Source organism: Salmo salar, chromosome 15 (genome assembly GCF_965601325.2).
Source record: "Salmo salar chromosome 15, fSalSal1, whole genome shotgun sequence".
Lineage (NCBI taxonomy): Eukaryota > Metazoa > Chordata > Actinopteri > Salmoniformes > Salmonidae > Salmo > Salmo salar.
In genome coordinates this window covers 77,541,543-77,559,782 of record NC_138305.1, presented here as the reverse complement: position 1 = coordinate 77,559,782, position 18,240 = coordinate 77,541,543, and the positions used below count along the sequence as shown (strand labels likewise).

General features: G+C 41.1%; 1 protein-coding gene across 1 annotated transcript in view; it reads left to right on the top strand.

Annotated features, from left to right (window-relative positions):
• Positions 1-18,240, top strand: part of fhad1 (forkhead-associated (FHA) phosphopeptide binding domain 1) — a 44,411-nt gene that overhangs the window by 6,810 nt on the left and 19,361 nt on the right. The window contains exons 5-17 of the mRNA XM_082961498.1: positions 4,884-5,111; positions 8,365-8,488; positions 8,645-8,792; positions 9,305-9,482; positions 9,893-9,982; positions 10,151-10,237; positions 10,557-10,709; positions 11,026-11,209; positions 11,529-11,599; positions 12,095-12,193; positions 12,385-12,471; positions 12,774-13,044; positions 18,013-18,127. Of these exons, the coding sequence (XP_082817624.1) occupies positions 4,884-5,111; positions 8,365-8,488; positions 8,645-8,792; positions 9,305-9,482; positions 9,893-9,982; positions 10,151-10,237; positions 10,557-10,709; positions 11,026-11,209; positions 11,529-11,599; positions 12,095-12,193; positions 12,385-12,471; positions 12,774-13,044; positions 18,013-18,127 (1,835 nt within the window). The remainder of the gene's footprint in view (positions 1-4,883; positions 5,112-8,364; positions 8,489-8,644; positions 8,793-9,304; positions 9,483-9,892; positions 9,983-10,150; positions 10,238-10,556; positions 10,710-11,025; positions 11,210-11,528; positions 11,600-12,094; positions 12,194-12,384; positions 12,472-12,773; positions 13,045-18,012; positions 18,128-18,240) is intronic.

Genomic DNA, 18,240 nt, shown 5'->3' with positions numbered 1-18,240 from the left:
AGGGAGCTCAGCCCCAGTGATGTACTGGGGCGGATGCACTACCCTCTGTAACGCAGTTGCTATACCAAGCGGTGATGTAGCCAGTCAAGATGCTCACAATGGTGCAGCTGTAGAACATTTTGAGGATCTGAGGGCCCATGACAAATCTTTTTAGCCTCCTGAGGGGGAAGGCGTTGTCATGCCTTCTTCACAACCGTGTTGGTGTGTGGACCATGTTATTTCCTTAGCGATGTGGACACTGAGGAACTTGAAGCGCTTGACCCACTCTACTACAACCATGTCGATGTGGATGGGGGCATGCTCAGCCCTCCATTTCTTGTAGCCCACGATCAGCTACTTTGTCTTGCTGACGTTGAGGGAAAGGTTGTTGTCCTAACACCACACAGCCAGGTCACTGGCCTCATCCCTATAGGCTGATGTGTTGTTACCTACCCTTACCACCAGTGCAGGATCTAGTTGCAGAGGGTGGTGTTCAATCCCAGGGTCCTGAGCTTAGTGATAAGCTTTGAGGGCACTATGGTGTAGTCATTCTCACATAGGTGTTCCTCTTATCCAGGTGGGAGAGGGCAGTCTGGAGTGCAGTAGAGATTGCATCATCTGTGGATCTGTTGGGGCGGTATGCAAATTGGACTGGGCCCAGGCTGTCTGGGATGATGGTGTTGATGTGAGCCATGACCAGCCTTTCAAAACATTTCATGGCTACAGATGTGTCCTACGAGGCGATAGTCATTTAGACAGGTTGCCTTCGCGTTTTTGGGAACAGGGACTATGGTGGTCAGTTTGAAACATGTAGCTATAACAGACAAGGTCAGGGAGAGGTTGAAAATGTCAGTGAAGACACTTGCCAGCTGATCAGCGCATGCCCTGAGTACATGTCCTGGTAATCCATCTGACCCGCTAACCTGTTTTATAAATATGTATATACATTTTTTTAGGGGGTAGATCAGCTTTAATATTGCCAATAGATTGTGGCTTCTATCAATGTAATTGTCTGCATCATTTCCAAAACCCAATATATATTTTTTATAAATATATATTTTATTTTAAATATATATATTTGTAACATATTTTCCTTTTTTATTATTATCCCATAACCATACCACCCCTGCCCTAATTGGAGTAAACTAATGAACAACAATACTTAGGCTTCTACTTCCAGGTAACATGTTTAAATGTCTTACTCATATCGGCTACGGAGAGCGAGATCACACAGTCTTTCTAAACAGCTGGTGCTCTCATGCATGGTTCAGTGTTGCTTGCTTTCGAACTGAGCATAGAAGGCATTTAGCTCGTCTGGTAGGCTAGCGTCACTGGGCAGCTCACTGCTGGGTTTCTCTTTGTAATCTGTGATAGTTTGCAAGCCCTGCCACATCTGACCGGCGTAGTAGGATTCAATCTTAGTCCTGTATTGGCGCTTTGCCTGTTTGATGGCTCGTCGGAGGTTGTAGAGGGATTTCTTGTAAATATCCAGATTAGTGTTCCACTCCTTGAAAGCGGCAACTCTAGCCTTTAGCTTATTAGATTTTTAATTTGTTTATGGATCCCCATTAGCTTTTGCAGAAGCAGTAGCTACTCTTCCTGGGGTCCACAAAAAGTGACAAGTACCAAAACACTGATACACTGATAGACAAGGAAAGTCACACATATTTAAAAATACAACGATATACAAACAATGCAAAAAAATAAAAATACAAACAATTCATCTAAAAAATGATGTGTGAGTCTGTGTGTGCATTCACAGACCCCACCGTTCCATGAGTTGTTTTTTAAAAGGTAATTTTGCTGTTGGCTTGAGTAATTGGAGATACAAGGGAGTTCCGTAAGATTATGGCTCTGTATAAAACTGTATTGCCGTGAATTCGTTTTGGACTTGGGGACTGTGAAGAGACCCCTGATGGCATTTCTTGTGGGGTGTCTGAGCTAAATGTTATTTGATTGATGAGAGAGATCGAATGAGAATGGCAAGAATTGTGCAACAAGCAGGCCACAAACAGACAAATAACGGCACAGTACAGCAGTGGTGTGCCGAACGGCCTCTCGGAACGCACAACTCATCGATTCTTGTCACGGATGGGCTATTGCAGCAAACAACCACATTGGGTTACACTCATATCAGCTAAAAACAAATGGCTCCAGTAAGCATGCAATCACCAATACTGGACAATTGAGGAATGGAAAAGCATTGCCTGGTCTGAAGAATCCCGGTCGCTGTTGCAACATGCTGATGGCAGAGTCAGAATTTGGCATAAGCAGCATGAGTCCATGGACCCATCCTGCCTGGTTGCGGTTAGTGGTGGAAAAGTAACCAATTGTCATACTTGAGTAAAAGTAAAGATAACTTAAAAGAAAATGACTCAAGTAAAAGTGAAAGTCACCCAGCAAAATACTACATGAGTAAAAGTCTAAAAGTATTTTGTTTTAAATATACTTAAGTATCAAAAGTAAATGTAATCACTAAAATATACTTAAGTATCAAAAGTAAAAGTATAAATCATTTCAAATTCCTTATATTAAGCAACCCAGACTGCATGATTTTCTTATTTAAAAAAAAATGTATGGATAGACAGGGGTACAGTTCAACAGTCAGACATAATTTACAAACTAAGCATTTGTGTTTAGTGAGTCTGCCAGATCAGAGGCAGTAGGGATGACCAGGGATGTTCTCTTGATAAGTGTGTGAATTAGACAATTTTCCTGTCCTGCTAAGCATTCAAAATGTAACGAGTACTTTTGGGTGTCAGGAGTAAAAAGTACATTATTTTCTTATGGAATGTTGTGGAGTAAAAGTAAAGTTGTCAAAAATATAAATAGTAAAGTAAAGTACAGATACTTAAGTAGTACTTTAAAGTATTTTTACTTAAGTACTTTACACCACTGGTGGCAGTGGTGTACCATTGTCCAATCTGCAGTAACCGCATGAGGCCATTGCATCAGCATAGACCAACATCCCTGTGGAACGTTTCCGACGTCCATGCACCGAAGAATTCAAGCTGTTCTGGAGGCAAAGGGGGGGTCCAACCCAGTACTAGATGGTTGTACCTAATAAACTGGCTGGTGAGTGTATATTATCCATGTCCTTGTTCTGCCAAGACTCAGAGAAACATAGAATATTACAGTTCTTCAGGTCCCGTTGATAGGATAGTCTCGAATGGAGTTCATCCAGTTGGTTCTCACCAAAAGAACAAGGGGAATTGTGGTATATTTGTTGGCCGACGCAATCACGTTAGGAGGCTACCATACCTGCCTCTTTTTCGCTGCTGCTTCCTCTTTTGAGTCCCGGGGATTAGGGCCTGATCTGAAGTAAGCAGAATGTCCAGAGCTGCTGACTTGTTAAAGTAGAAGTCTTCCTCCAAATCAGTCATAGGAAATTATGGTGGAGACATTAACTTCTATGGGCTAGGTGGGACACAGCCAGTGAAATATCAGGGCGGCAAATTCAAAAACAACTAAATGTCATAATTCAACTTTCTCAAACATGCAACTATTTTACACCATTTTAAAGATACACTTCTCCTTGATGTAACCACATTGTCCGATTTCAAAAAGGCTTTACAGCGAAAGCAAAACATTAGATTATGTTAGGAGAGTACAGAAACAAAAATAATCACACAGCCATTTTCCAAGCAAGGACATGTGTCAATAAAACCCAAAACACAGCTAAATGAAGCACTAACCTTTGACAATCTTCATCAGATGACACTCCTAGGACATTATGTTACACAATACATGTATGTTTTGTTCAATAAAGTTCATATTTATATCCAAAAACAGCATTTTACATTGGCGCGTGATGTTCAGAAAATGTATTCCCACCAAAACGTTCGGTGAATGTGCACATCAATTTACAAAAATACTCATCATAAACGTTGACAAAATACATAACAATTATGTAAAGAATTATAGATAGACTACTCCTGGATGCAACCGCTGTGTCAGATTTTAAAATAGCTTTACGGAGAAAGCACATTTTTCAATATTCTGAGTACATAGCTCAGCCATCACGGTGAGCTATACAGACACCCGCCAAGTTCGGGGCAACCTAAACTCAGAATTAGTATTAGAAATATTGTCTTACCTTTGCTGATGTTCGTCAGAATGCACTCCTAGGACTGCTACTTCCACAAGAAATGTTGTTTTTGTTCCAAATAATCCATATTTATGTCCAAATACCTCCGTTTTGTTCGTGCGTACAGATCACTTATCCAAAGGCATAACGCGCGAGTGCGGAACCAGAGACAAAAAGTCAAAATGTTCCATTACCGTACTTAGAAGCATGTCAAACGCTGTTTAAAATCAATTTTTAATGGTATTTTTAACGTAAAATTGCGATAATATTCCAACCGGACAATAGCGTATTCATTCAAGGAGAAAAAGAAGGAACAGCGTGCTCGGGTGACCGCGCATATTCAATCCCTTTGTTGCCAGGCAGTCCACTCAGAAACTGAGCTCCTATTATCTGCCCAGTGACAGGAGAATGCTCAAATCACTTTCTGAAGGCTTTAGACAGCCAATGGAAGCCTTAGGAAGTGCAACGTAACCCCACGGATACTGTAGTTTTGAAAGGGACTAGAAAGAAGAACTACAATTCTCAGATCCTCCACTTCCTGGTTGACTTTTTCTCAGGTTTTTGCCTGCCATATGAGTTCTGTTAAACTCACAGACACCATTCAAACAGTTTTATAAACTTCAGCGTGTTTTCTATCCAAATATACTAATAATATGCATATTGTAGTTTCTGGGCCAGAGTAGTAACCTGTTTAAATTGGGTACGTTTTTCATCCGGCCGTGAAAATACTGCCCCCTAGCCCAGACAGGTTAAGTAAAATAAAAAGTTAAGCAGGTTACCCACTAGCAACTATTTTTCTTCCCTGTGCTCTGGCTAGGAGGAGAGGCTGCTGCGACTGGGAGACGAGATCAGCAGGCTGGCTGTGTTTGAAAGTGAGTCCCAGAGGAAGGACAGGGTGATTGCAGGGCTGAGGGACGAGGTGTCAGCTCTGAGACACCAGCTGACCCAGAGCCAGCAGACCGACCAGGAGATCAAACACAGGCTGCGCAGTCTGGAGAGAGACATCAATGACAAGAGGGAGCAGATCGAAAGGATGAAGGAGCAGGTACAGTGCCTTCAGAAGGTATTCATACCCCTTGACTTATTCCACATTTTGCTGTGTTACAGCCTGAATTCAAAATGGATCAAATATTTTTTTTCTCACCCATCTACACCCAATACCCCATAATGAAGAAGTAAAAGCATGTTTTTAGACATTTTTGCAAATTTATTAAAAATGAAATACAGAAATATCTTATTTACATAAGTATTCATACCCCTGAGTCAATGCTTTGTAGAAGCACCTTTGGCAGCAATTACACCTTTCTGGCTAAGTCTCGAAGAGCATTCCACACATGGATTGTGCAATGTTTTCTCATTATTCTTTTAAATTTTCTTCAAGCTCTGTGAAATTGGTTGTTGATTATTGCTAGACAACCATTTTCAGGTCTTGCCATATTTTCAAGTAGATTTAAGTAAAAACTGTAACTCGGCCAGTGAGGAACATTCACTGTCTTCTTGGTAAGCAACTCCAATGTAGATTTGGCCTTGTGTTTTAGGTTATTGTCCTGCTGAAGTGTGAATTAATCTCCCAGTGTCTGGTGGAAAGCAGACTGAACCAGGTTTTCCTTCAGGATTTTGCCTGTGTTTAGCTCCATTCCGTTTCTTTTTTATCCTGAAAAAATCCCCAGTCCTTAACGATTAGCATACCCGTAACATTATGCAGCCACCACTATGATTGAAAATTAGTAATATGTTGTATTGGATTTGCCCCAAACATAACACTTTGTATTCAGGACAAAAGTGAATTGCTTTGCCAAATATTTTGCAGTATTACTTTAGTGCCTTGTTGCAAACAGGATGCATATTTTTGGAATATTTTTATTGTGAACAGGCTTCCTTCTTTTCACTTTGCCAATTAGGTTAGTATTGTGGAGTAACTACAATGTTGTGGATCCATCCTCAGTTTTCTCCTATCACATACATTAAACTCTTTCTTTCCTCTCTGGCAACTGAGTTAGGAAGGACACCTGTATCTTTGTAATTTCAACCAAACAATTCAATGTAATGATGTTGAATCAATGTGGAAAACTGATTGAATTTGAAAAAAGTAATCAACGTAAAATAGTTTCATATTTTCTTCGGCCCAACTTTTAACATAAATCCAATGACATGGTGAAATGTTTTGTTGATTTGACATTGAATTCACGTTAATTGACAACTCAACCAAATGTAAATCAAAACTAGACTAAAAATAAATGTTGTCTGTGCCCAGTGGGTCAAAGGAATGAGACTTTCATGTTTCCTGTCTCAGTTGAATTGGGATGTCTTTGAGTTGGGATGAATTTAATTAAATTAGGAAATTCCTAACTGACCCCAACCCTGCTGTTTACCTGCATTCTCTCTCTTCGGCTCTTACACTCCCCTCTAACTGGCACTCAGTGAATACTTATTAAAGTTCTCCAATATCTGAATAAATCTGAGTTTTTCCTAATTCTAGGAAGATTTTAACCCACTTAACCCCAATATTTCTTTGTAAAGCCCTAGTTATGTTCTTGCTTTGACAAAGTCATTTCTGAAGATGATTATTTATTGATGATTAGTGATTCATTTCTGTCTGTCCCTCATTTTAAAGTCAACCCTGTTACGTGAACCAAACTATCATTTTAATATGGCGAAACTATTCCTTTTCAAATATTTTTTCAAATGAAACATTCAACATCAATGTTTTCATAGTGTAGACGCAGTTGAGCTGGTTCTACTCTTTTTGGCAATTTTCTGGTGTTTTGTGGTGGAAAACTGAACATGTCGAGCATCACACGTCAACCATGTTACCATAGATAGAAAGGCTAGAAATGTTTTAACAATAAATGTAAAAAACTGACAAGCTTCCATTCCCCCTGTCACAAGGGGATTCATGGCTGATTTAAGATGAATACCTCAACCCTGTTACTGTCAACCCAGTTACTTTAATGGCATTACTATAGCCATTTTTTTACACCTTGAGATGGGAGAACGTGTTCTTTATGAAGTTGAACATGTGCTCTTCGTAACAGAATGTTAAAAGGAGGTGAAATTAATAGTTTATTTTGACCAAGTTACGCTACCCAAAATATACTCTATTCGTGGAACGATCCAGTAACAGCAAGGACAATGCCGTGGAAGGCTATCTCCATTTTAACGGGAGCACCACCCAACAGTATATTCACGTCTGGATATTGCATCAGCATCACTCATTCATCAAGTGGCTAATTTGAACTGAAAATAAAAGGGAATTCAATATTAGTTCAACAGAATTGTGCATTGTACTGAATATCAACCTATTGAGTAGGCCTAAACTAACATCGCGTCATTTTTTCGTTACCTACATTCTCTCTCTTCAGTTCTTCCACCTCCTTCTCACTGACACTCAGTCTGGCCTCCAAAGCTGTGGTAACAGAAACTTTAATTGAGTTAAACCGCTCATGTTGTGATGACTTTGACTGGGACCGGAAGGCTTGTGTCAGTTCAAAAATAATATAGGATTATTGTATCAATGTCCTCTTTTTATTAGCTGTGTTCCCACTCTCACTGGTTGTCACTCTGGCCTGAAATAACATGAAAGGACAGGAATATCAGTTCATTCAACAGCCTAAACTATCAATATGCTTATTACTATTGGTATCTCTTAACAAACTTAAAAGTGCAATTTACATCAATTTTTTCTTTCACATTGATCATAATGGGATATTTTCTGACATTACCCGCATTTTCTCTCTCTAGGTTGTCTACTTTGTGTTTTTTTGGCATTGCAATTCAGTCTTCTGTTCCACCACGAGGGCTCCCATGTTGTGCACCATGTCTCTCAGATCCTTCAGCTCAGTCTAGATGTCAGAGGGGGTGGTGGGCTGGCCACTCGTCTGTTTGTAGGTGGTATCCGTAGTTACAGTCTTTCGAGCTCGCAATCTCGACCTCAATGGCCCTGCTCTCGCGCCCATCGCTGTGACCATGTTGAGTGATGTCCTTCTCTATGACCCTTCCACTCTCTCCCTGAGCCCATGTCCCAGACAGACGGACAGTATCCTGGTATCTGAATTAGAGAGATTTGTAGCATTTTCTGTCGAAGTCTCACTTTAAAAATCTCTGTCTCGGGGAAATAACATTCCTTTTGCAGTTTATTTTCAAACTCTGTACCCGCCAGACAATGTCACATGATTTTTTTGTTTCTGGGAGTGTCTTAAAGAGCCATTCTAAAATACTTTCCCCTCAGTGTTATCATTGAGGTATAGAGAGTTTGTAATAGTGACTGTCTGTTTGATTATAACCTATACTTTGTTAAGATGGTAGAGCTGCAGAGGGGCTCCAGTGAGGTGTTTAGGAATTCTGTCACCGAGCGAGACCTAAAGATCTCCAACCTAAGAGGTCAGATGGAGAGGCTGAAGAGGGAAAGCAGCACTGCCTCAGGTTTGTGTGTGTGTGTGTGTGTGTGTGTGTGTGTGTGTGTGTGTGTGTGCGTGCGTGCGTGCGTGCGTGCGTGCGTGCGTGTGTGCGCTTGTGGCATGTGCATGCCTGTGTGCCCATGGATTTCAGTGTCAGTCTGACTAAGTGGTATCCATTTAGGTCTGGTAAGAAGCTTACAGAGAGACCTGAGTTCGAGGGAGAAGCAGGCTCTGAAACTGGCGTCTGAGGTGGACAGACTCCGGCAGGACATCCGACACAAGGACATCCAACTGGGGGCTACTGCCACCAAGGTCTCCATTGTTTTTGAGTATATTTCTCAGAATCTAGTCATATAATCAGTTCTTTCTGTCCAGATTCTTAATTTTCCTTTGACTTTAAAGTAATTAAATGTAATAACTTTTATAGACTAAAATTATTTTAAGACTTTACTAAGGCTGAATGATATCCATGTCCTTTGAGAATGATTGCAGAGATGATTTAGTGTCGAAACCAGAATCTTTTGTGAGGCCCAATTACTTGAACTGAGAAATACTGTGCTGTAGCTATGCAGGTGTTGCTGTTCTATCTGCCATATTTAAACCACAGACATTCATGAGCCTCAAGGTTTCCTGTCAACCACTTTTTCTATCAACCACTTGCCCTTTGTAGCTCATTTCAGCTTTTCTCTCTCCTCTCTCTGTCTTTCTGACCCCCCAGTTCTCCAAAATGAGCAAGAAGCACCAGGAGGAGTTACTCAACCATGAAAATGAGGTGATGACACTGAAGAAGGTAGCTATCCATTTCTCTAACCATGTTTGACTTCCAAGTAAGTAGATAAAGAATGCATACCTCCCTGTTTCACTCCGCCTCCTCCCTACTGAACACGATCCGGATTCTCTCATGTTATCTGCAGAGCGTTGAGAGGCTGGAGGTTACTTTGAGGGATAAGCAGAGGCTCCTGGAGCACCAAACAACAGACAGGGACTTGCTAAAAAACAGACTGGAGAAGACAATTGGGGTTAGAACTTCATGTCATGGTTTTATGTTTAGGAAAATGACGGCATCGTGGCTGGAATAGGATTTTGAGGGTTCTATCTTCTAGAAGAAGCCTCTATTGTTCTATTTCAAACTCTTTTTTATTTGAGTGTATAGAAATGTGATGCTTTTACAGAGGCAAATTCTAACGTGAGATTAGAGTCTCAGAGTTTCACATTCAGTATATGATGTTGATGCGTCAGTGTGAAATTTGAGTTATGCATACATGTCTCACGTGAGGATTTGTCCCTTTTCGACTAACCTTGATTGTACACATATAACATATTATTGGGAGGATATGATGTAGTTAGATCTAGCGGGATAGTTTTTGTGAAATTTGAATACAGTGCAGTTCCAAAGCTCTAGGTTGACTCCTATGATGGTGTGCTCCAGGAGCAAGCTTCTATGATCGCGGAGTCTGAGGCAGAGAGGCACACACAACAAAAGAAGAGCAAAGCTGAGCTGGATCTGGTGCAGGCACAGGTAAGTTCAAAGAATTCTAGTGCCTCTCTAATTATAGTTCCAGATAATTACGCAAATCAATTTAAATATCTTTCCTCATAGAAATTAAAGTGTGACTTCATGAGTATGATTGACTTAAACTGAAATGGCAAGAAGTGAGGGAGTAAAATACTGTTTTTTTTGTCTCAGATTGAGCACCTTCGTAACCAGCTGCTGATGATGTTACCCACTGAACCCTCTGACTCCACTTCCCATGATGCCTTGTCAGACCAGCAGGTTACTGGGACCTCTTCGTTGACAGTATAGAAAAGAGACTGATAAATAACATAAAAGTATATCAATGTCCCAGAGAGCTACGTATTGTGAAGGTTTGCAGGGTTAGAGTACATTTCAATTCAGTCAAGGAAGTAAACTGGAATTCCAATTCCATTTTTTTGGCATTGAAAAGCATTGGGTTGGGCCATGATGGTTTGCGATGACCAAAAACGTGGGGAAACAGAGCCGCAATTTACTTGGGGTGTTAAACGGCTATGCTAGCCAAAGGAATGTGGTCATCCGTACTTTAACCACTGCCCGTGACCTTTGCTCCTTGTAGGTATTAGAGCAGGTGGCAGAGCTGCTAGAAGAGAGAGAGAGCCTGATGAGTAAAATAGAGGAGCTGGAAGGACAACTGAAGGAGCTCATGACTGAACAGGAGGGGGCAGCAGAGGACACAGAGAGACTGAAAAGTAGGCTGGAGATCTGTCAGGTATTCACTCCCTCACGTTTGCATAGTCCTACACTTGGATATGCTGTCATACAGTGTGTATCTGTCAATTATAAGATTCTCAAATCCAAAGCGGCTTACAAATGAGGGCAAATGCAACACATAGCCTACAATGTGACACAAATCAACTCTCAACCAGACAGTCAAGAAACGTGTCTGTCTCAAGTGTTCCCCTAGTAAATTGAGGTGCTGCTTTGATACTTTCACCCAAACATCCTAAATACCACACACATACACACTTGACCAAACAAGATACAGCTGGTATGTCTATTGTCCGCTCACTCAGAGTCAATTACAGGAGGCATGCTCGGCAAATGCACTGGAGAAGGCCATGACCTCACTACAGGAGGAGAGTGTGTCTCCAGCTCTGGCCTGGGTCAAGGCTTCAGTCCTCTCCATAATGGCTACCCAGCTCCCACTGCTTCAGAGTGCCACCCAGGCACTACTGGAAGCTGGGATAGATGCTTCACATCCCACTGAAGGTGATTTAAATCTAGCTGTTTACATTTTGTTTAGCTGTTGTATTTGTACTTCTTTACGTAGTAAATTATGTATTTATGTGGTAAAGCAGTGTTCCAGTGTTCCTTGAAAGTCGCAGGACAAGGCATGAAAAACACTGTAGTAATGGAATAATGCAAAGTCTTTTCCCTATCTTAAATTAAGAGATATTTATTAAAGGGTGCGCTAACTAACACACACACACACATGGGTACTAGGGGACTGGAGTAATACTATGGTCCATATATGGGTTAAAATCTCAAAGGGGTCCATATTATCTAATATCCTTTTGTATCCCCACAGGAGTCCTGAGTGGCATCAGAACCCTGGTCAATGAGCATCAGGGATACAAAGTGGAGCTTCAGCATCTGAAGGTAGGTAGATTTGGTGCCCTGTCACTTTGCTCTGCACTGACTCAAAAATGTTGGTGAATGTTCTGCTCTGTAAGCCACATACACAGAACTGGAGTAGATGTTCAAATAAGAAAATGCAGTAAGAATAGACATCAGGCCCTGTATACACAAAGCATCTCAGAGCTCTGGGATCATGATATCCCTGTATGTATTATCTTACATGTCTTCTTAAAAGGCACAACTGATCTTATATCAGCACTCCTACTCTGAGACTGTTTGAAAATAGGCCCAGAACCCTTATACAAATGGGATAATCGTTGATGTATTTGTAACCCAAAGGAAGATCACACTCATTATCAATACACTTCCAGTGAGTTTGAGTGGTAGGTTTTCCTATCTAAGGCCTCATTTGCTCATCAGTGGTTTTAATGTGATGTATAGAGAGATTGCACATATGATGTGGCTGATAGGGTTGTTTAGTTGTCATAGGGTCACTGTGTCTTTTCTGGGGTGCAGTCAGACCTGGAGGAGCTCCAGGAGAGAGAAGCAAAGTCCAGAGAGTTGCAGGAGCTACTGAGCATTACCAGAGAGGAGCTGGTACAGCAGAGACAGCAGGTTGGCTCCCACACACACATACATGCTTGCGGGCACTCACGCACACTTAAACACACTCACACACACTCCATATCTATTAAAAACGGATATAAAAATGCATGTACATGACTGGGAAAGTGGATTCAATAGCAATGCTTTGTTGACATCCACGAAAAGACGCACATCTTTATGTCCCCTTACTTCCATTGTAGATGACTGTGGCACAGCATGAAGAAGAGGCCAGGAATAAGGAGTTGGAGGAGCTAAAGGGGGAGTTGGAGGCACTCAGACATGCCCAGGTGAGGGGGCGAGGTGCTGGGATGGTTTTGACCAATTTCTCCTAGTCCAGGTCCTTCGAGAACACTGTGGATGCTGGTTCCATCAGTCAGTCTGTTTGTTTTGTAATTCAGTGTGTTATTAAACTGTCAAAGGATTCACCCTAAAAGCAGTCAAGTAACACAACAACTAGCCGGTGATAAAGCTACATAAAGATGCATCTACAAGGAGAACACCTGAAACCGATAACTAGCATACACAGTGGTCCACCAGGAAACAGACGTTACAATCCACCGACTCTCTACGTGTTTCTCTCGCTTCCCAGACTAAACTGCAGCAGGAGGCACAGACCCAGGAGGCTGAGTGGTGCACCAGGCTGGAGGAGGCGGGCAAGAGGGAGAAGGAGTGGCAGGATAAGGTGAAGGAGGTCTTGGAGGAGGAGAAGGAGCGCTACGGGGTCTGGGAGGCCGAGTACAGGGAGCAGGTGCGGCAGCACGCACACACCATCGTGGCCCTGGAGCAGCGCTGGGTCCAGAGCAGACAGAGAGCCCAGGAGGTGGAGGAGGAGAGGGACGCACTGATTGGACAGCTGAGAGGTGAGGGGGGTGGGGGGGTTCAAAGGAGTGGACTGTCTGGCTGTCTGGCTGTCTGGCTGTCTGGCCGTCTGGCCGTCTTGCCGTCTGGTTGGTCTTGTTCTTCTAGGAGGACCCTGGAAGCCTGGGGGAAGAAAATGGCATCTGGATACAGGGCATCTCTGTGCTTTAACAACAAATAATTGGGCAACTTTTGCACCAAAAAATGTCTGAGTGAGGGAAATGCTGTAAATTAAGAGGACTGTATTTTGAAAGATGAGACGTTGAGGATTATAATAAATACCTTTTTATGTCCTACAAGTAAGCCAAACACCCGTGTCCAAATGTGCACTTCACATTTCCATATCATAAAACTCATGTCAGATACAGTGTCAACGTTTATGATCACTATGTTTTGATACCCTGGGTTGTTCTGAACAGAATGAGCCTATTGTTGTGTATTGTAAAGAAAATGTGCCACTGAACACGCACGAATGCACGCAGGAATCCTTTCTATGCGCACTAAAATTAAGATCTGTTTCTCTGAATTGCCCTGTGAAAGTCTAGCACTGTAAGATCGTGTTTTATAACTTAGCTAGGGATGTTGACAATAGAACAAGCTTGATGCCCACATGACGCAGACTGAGATTTATAATGGTCTGTTTTAGGACAACCCTGCCATCACACAATTACAACAACAGTAATTGTGTGATGGCAGGGTTGTGTTCCAAATGAAACAACTACCAGTGTACTGATATTTCAGACTCTTCTATGAGTTATATAAGTGCATTGAAATTGCTTAGGAACTGTGCACACTTTGGAGAGGTGTGTGGCCACATGGAGACGCCAGTTAGTCCTCTCAATCAAACCCATAGTAGTTTTTTTGTCTTACGTTGCACCTACCCCACATTTTCCAGGAATACTTGTATTTTCAGATTTCGTTATCAACAAATGCGGCGTATTGCGCAGTAAGTGTAAAATGCACGTAAAATCACCAGTGTAATATTTGGATTCAGTCATGTGTTAGGTGAATTGTTGTGTCCTCACCTTTAGTCTAATAATTTTCCCATAATCTCCAAACTGTTCCCTTTCAATTGCTACCATGGTTATGCATATGCTTTTCATATTTCTTCTGAAAGAAACATTTCAATTTAGCCCTATCCTTATATAGTGCCTTCAGAAAGTATTCACACCCCTTGACATTTCCACATTTTGTTGTGTTACAGTTGAGATTTTGTGTCACTGACCGACACAATACCCCACAGTGTCAAAGTGGAATTATGTTTTTAGAAATGTTTACAAATGAATAAAAATGTAAAGCTAATAAGTATTCAACCACTTTTTTTGGGCAAGCCTAAATAAGAGTAAAGCGTACTTAACAAGTCACATTATAAGCTACATGGACTCACTCTGTGTGCAATAATAGTGTTAAATATATTTTTTATTATACAAAAATTATGCAGATATTGAATGTTCCTTTGAGCATGGTGAAGTTATTAATTACACTTTGGATGGTGTATCAATACACCCAGTCACTACAAAGATGCAGGCGTCCTTCCTAACTAAGTTGCCATAGAGGAAGGAAACCACTCAGGGATTTCACCATGAGGCCAATGGTGACTTTAAAACAGTTACAGAGTTTAATGGCTGTGATAGGAGGAACTGTTACTCCACCATTCTTAGCTAAATCACAGAGTGAAAAGAAGGAAGCCTGTACAGAATAAAACATTTTCCAAAACATGCATCCTGTTTGCACGAAAGCACTAAAGTAAAACTGCAAAAAATGTGGCAAAGAAATGAACTTCATGTCCTGAATACAAAGTGTTATGTTTGGGGCAAATCCAACACAACACATCACTGAGTACCACTCTTCATATTTTCAAGCATGGTGGTGGCTGCATCATGTTATGGTTATGCTTGTCATCGGCAAGGACTAGGGAGTTTTGGGGGATAAAAATAAATGGAATAGAGCTAAGCAACAGGCAAAATCCTATTGGAAACCTGGTTCAGTCTGCTTTCCCTCAGACACTGGGATACAAATTCATCTTTCAGTAGGACAATAACCTTAAACACAAGACCAAATATACACTGAATATACAAAGAATAAGGTGCAAATATTTTACAATCCAGGTGGGCAAAGCTCTTAGAGACTTACCCAGAAAGACTCACAGCTGTAATCGCTACCAAACATGCTTCTACAAAGTATTGTAGGGAGGTGAATATTTATGTACATTTCTCTATTAAATTTTCAATAAATTTGCTACAATTTCTAAAAACATTTGTTCACTCTATCGTTATGGTATATTGTGTGTAGATGGGTGAGAAAATAATACATTGAATCAAATTTGAATTCAGGCTGTAACATAACAAAATGTGGAATAAGTCAAGTGGTATGAATACTTTCTGAAGGCACTGTTGGTCAGTTCCCACAAGTCTAAAGTAAACAGCAATGGACACAGTAGTGTGCTTAATGCAAGGTAGTGCCATTTTATGTCACTAGATGACAGTCACGTGTAATGCAACGCTAAAAAGCAATGCTAGAAGCACATGTTTTCCTCAATTACGTTACACTTTGCAGTGAAATGCCAGAGAATGTATTATCAATGCATAGTTACACTTGGTGTTACTGGGTGTGAAATAAACTCAGTAACACTTTACTTATTCAAAATTCAATGCAAATAACTTTTATTTCCTGTGAGGGAGCTACATGTGTGGTGACGAATTGGTACATTCAAGACACATACAGTGGTGTGTATTCATGGATGCCAAGGGAAGCCAGGCTTCCCCAAATATTTGACCAATCATTTTTTTAAATAATAATTTCTCTTTTGTCTCTGTGTTTAATAATTTTCCTTCAATTAATGTATCTCACCGGAAAGCATCCAAGCGAGCGAAACAGTGCCCCTCTGTCTCTGTATGTGTAGACCATCTATCTGATTCTGTCTGGTCCAAAAGAGCATTACATTGTTGCTGCCTGTAGCATTGAATGCAGGGGAAGCCAGCGAGCATTTGGCCAATCGGCGTTGAGCTAAACTGAGTGAGCTCAAGTGTGAAGGGTCCTGGCACACCAAAAAAAGTGTCAAGGGAAGCCAGTTTGGATTTGGCTTCACTCCTATCAAATCACATTGAGAGCACGTCACTGACAAAAACAACTTGAATTGTTGCATCTCGTTGTGTTGTTGTCCTCCATTGGCTAGCTAGCTTGCAAAAATTGTCCCTTTCCTAAATTAAATGGATGGAGATAGGGATTTGGACATAATTCTCCGTACTGGCCAATGAGTATAACAGTGATTCTGATCCAACCATTAATTCATACATTGTGCTCCTGGCCTGAGAGGATGGACGTTCAATATGTAGCTAGATGTACAGTAGAAGGCTAATGTTGCCCATGAAAGGAAGGATCGGATCCTTCTTTTCAATTTTCGCCTAAAATGACATACCCAAATTTAACTGCCTGTAGCTCAGGACTTGAAGCAAGGATATGCATATTCTTGATACCATTTGAAAGGAAACACTTTGAAGTTTGTGGAAATGTGAAATTAATGTAGGAGAATATAACACATTAGATCTGGTAAAAGATAATACAAACAAAAAACATGCATTTTTTTCCCATTTTGTTATCATCTTTGAAATGCAAGAGAAAGGCCAAAATGTTATATTCCAGGTTAGGCACAATTTAGATGTTGGCCACTAGATGGCAGCAGTGTATGTGCAAAGTTTTAGACTGATTCAATGAATCACTGCATTTCTGTTCAAAATGTTGTATCAAGACTCCCCAAATGTGCCTAATTGGTTTATTAATACATTTTCAAGTTCATAGCTGTGCATTCTCCTAAAACAATAGCATGGTATTATTTCACTGTAATAGCTACTGTAAATTGGACAATGCAGTTAGATTAACAAGAATTTAAGCTTTCTGCCCATATCAGATATGACTATGTCCTGGGAAATGTTCTTGTTACTTACAACCTCATGCTAATCACATTAGCCAACATTAGCTCAACCGTCCCGTGTGGGGGACCGATCCCGTAGAGGTTTTAAGCTATTTTTAGCGAGGTAGCCTAGGACAACAAAAAAAGAGAAATAGACCGTTTCGTCAACATGAAAGAGAGGAGGAAGACATTGGTGAGTCAACATGTTTTATCTACTTGCACGCACACAGACAGTAGCCACATCCTATTTAGCTTAAGTTGATCGGACTAAATTGTTTTGGTATCTTTTAGTTGCCACTGTACTAGAATAAGCATAGGTGATTTGATGATGTTGAAATATTGAAGTTGAAATGGTGCTGGAATAGTGAAGTCAGGTGTTGCCTAGAGCACCAAACCACCCTACAACATTAAAAGCTATGATGGATTCTATAAAGCAGCTATAAAATGCTTGGGGGATTGATTGGTGTACATTAAACTTCCTCAATTTCTGTAGAAAGAACAGGCATTGTTGAAACTTTGAGTGAATTTGTTCATCGCTTCTTTTGAAGAAGAGCTTGTTGTTGATGATGATTCCTAGGTGTTTGTAGTCTTCCCCTTGTTTAATGATGTGTCCGTTAACCTCCAGCGCTGGGATGGTAGGTTGGTCTCTTCTAAAGTCAATGACCAGGTCTTTGGTTTTGGTTGCATTGAGGTCCAGGTAGTTCTGGTTACACTACAGTGAAAACCTGTCGATTTCAGCCTGGAGGTGCCCCTCTGGATTGCCTGTCTATTATTACTGTGTCATCAAGGTACTTAATGAACGTAATCTCTAGGTGCGAGCTCCTACAGTCGTCTGTGTACAGGGTGAATAACACCGGCAAGATGACAGAGCCTTGTGGGGATCCTGTACAGATGGTTCTGGAAGGGCTGAAGTGAACATTGAATCTGACCAGCTGGTGTCTATTTTTCAGGAAAGACCCAGAGAATCTGATACTTAAATACTTACAGGGTGCAGATATAATGCTTTATAACTTGTTTTAACCATGTATGAGCCTTTATAATGTCTTCTAACTCTCCACAGCGTTGGAGGGGAATCTGGAGAGTAGTAGGCCTGTGATGAGTACCAGTCCCCTGGAGACACAGACTAAACAAGCCTCAGAGGTGGAGGCCCTGGAGGGTAATATCACTTCACTCAGGTAAAGAGGGTTTGTTGGATTTTCTTTCAACTTATTAGATGGCCTCAGTATTGATGAGACTAAGTAGTGGAAACATTCCCCAATAGGCACAGACTATTACTGACATTTAACTA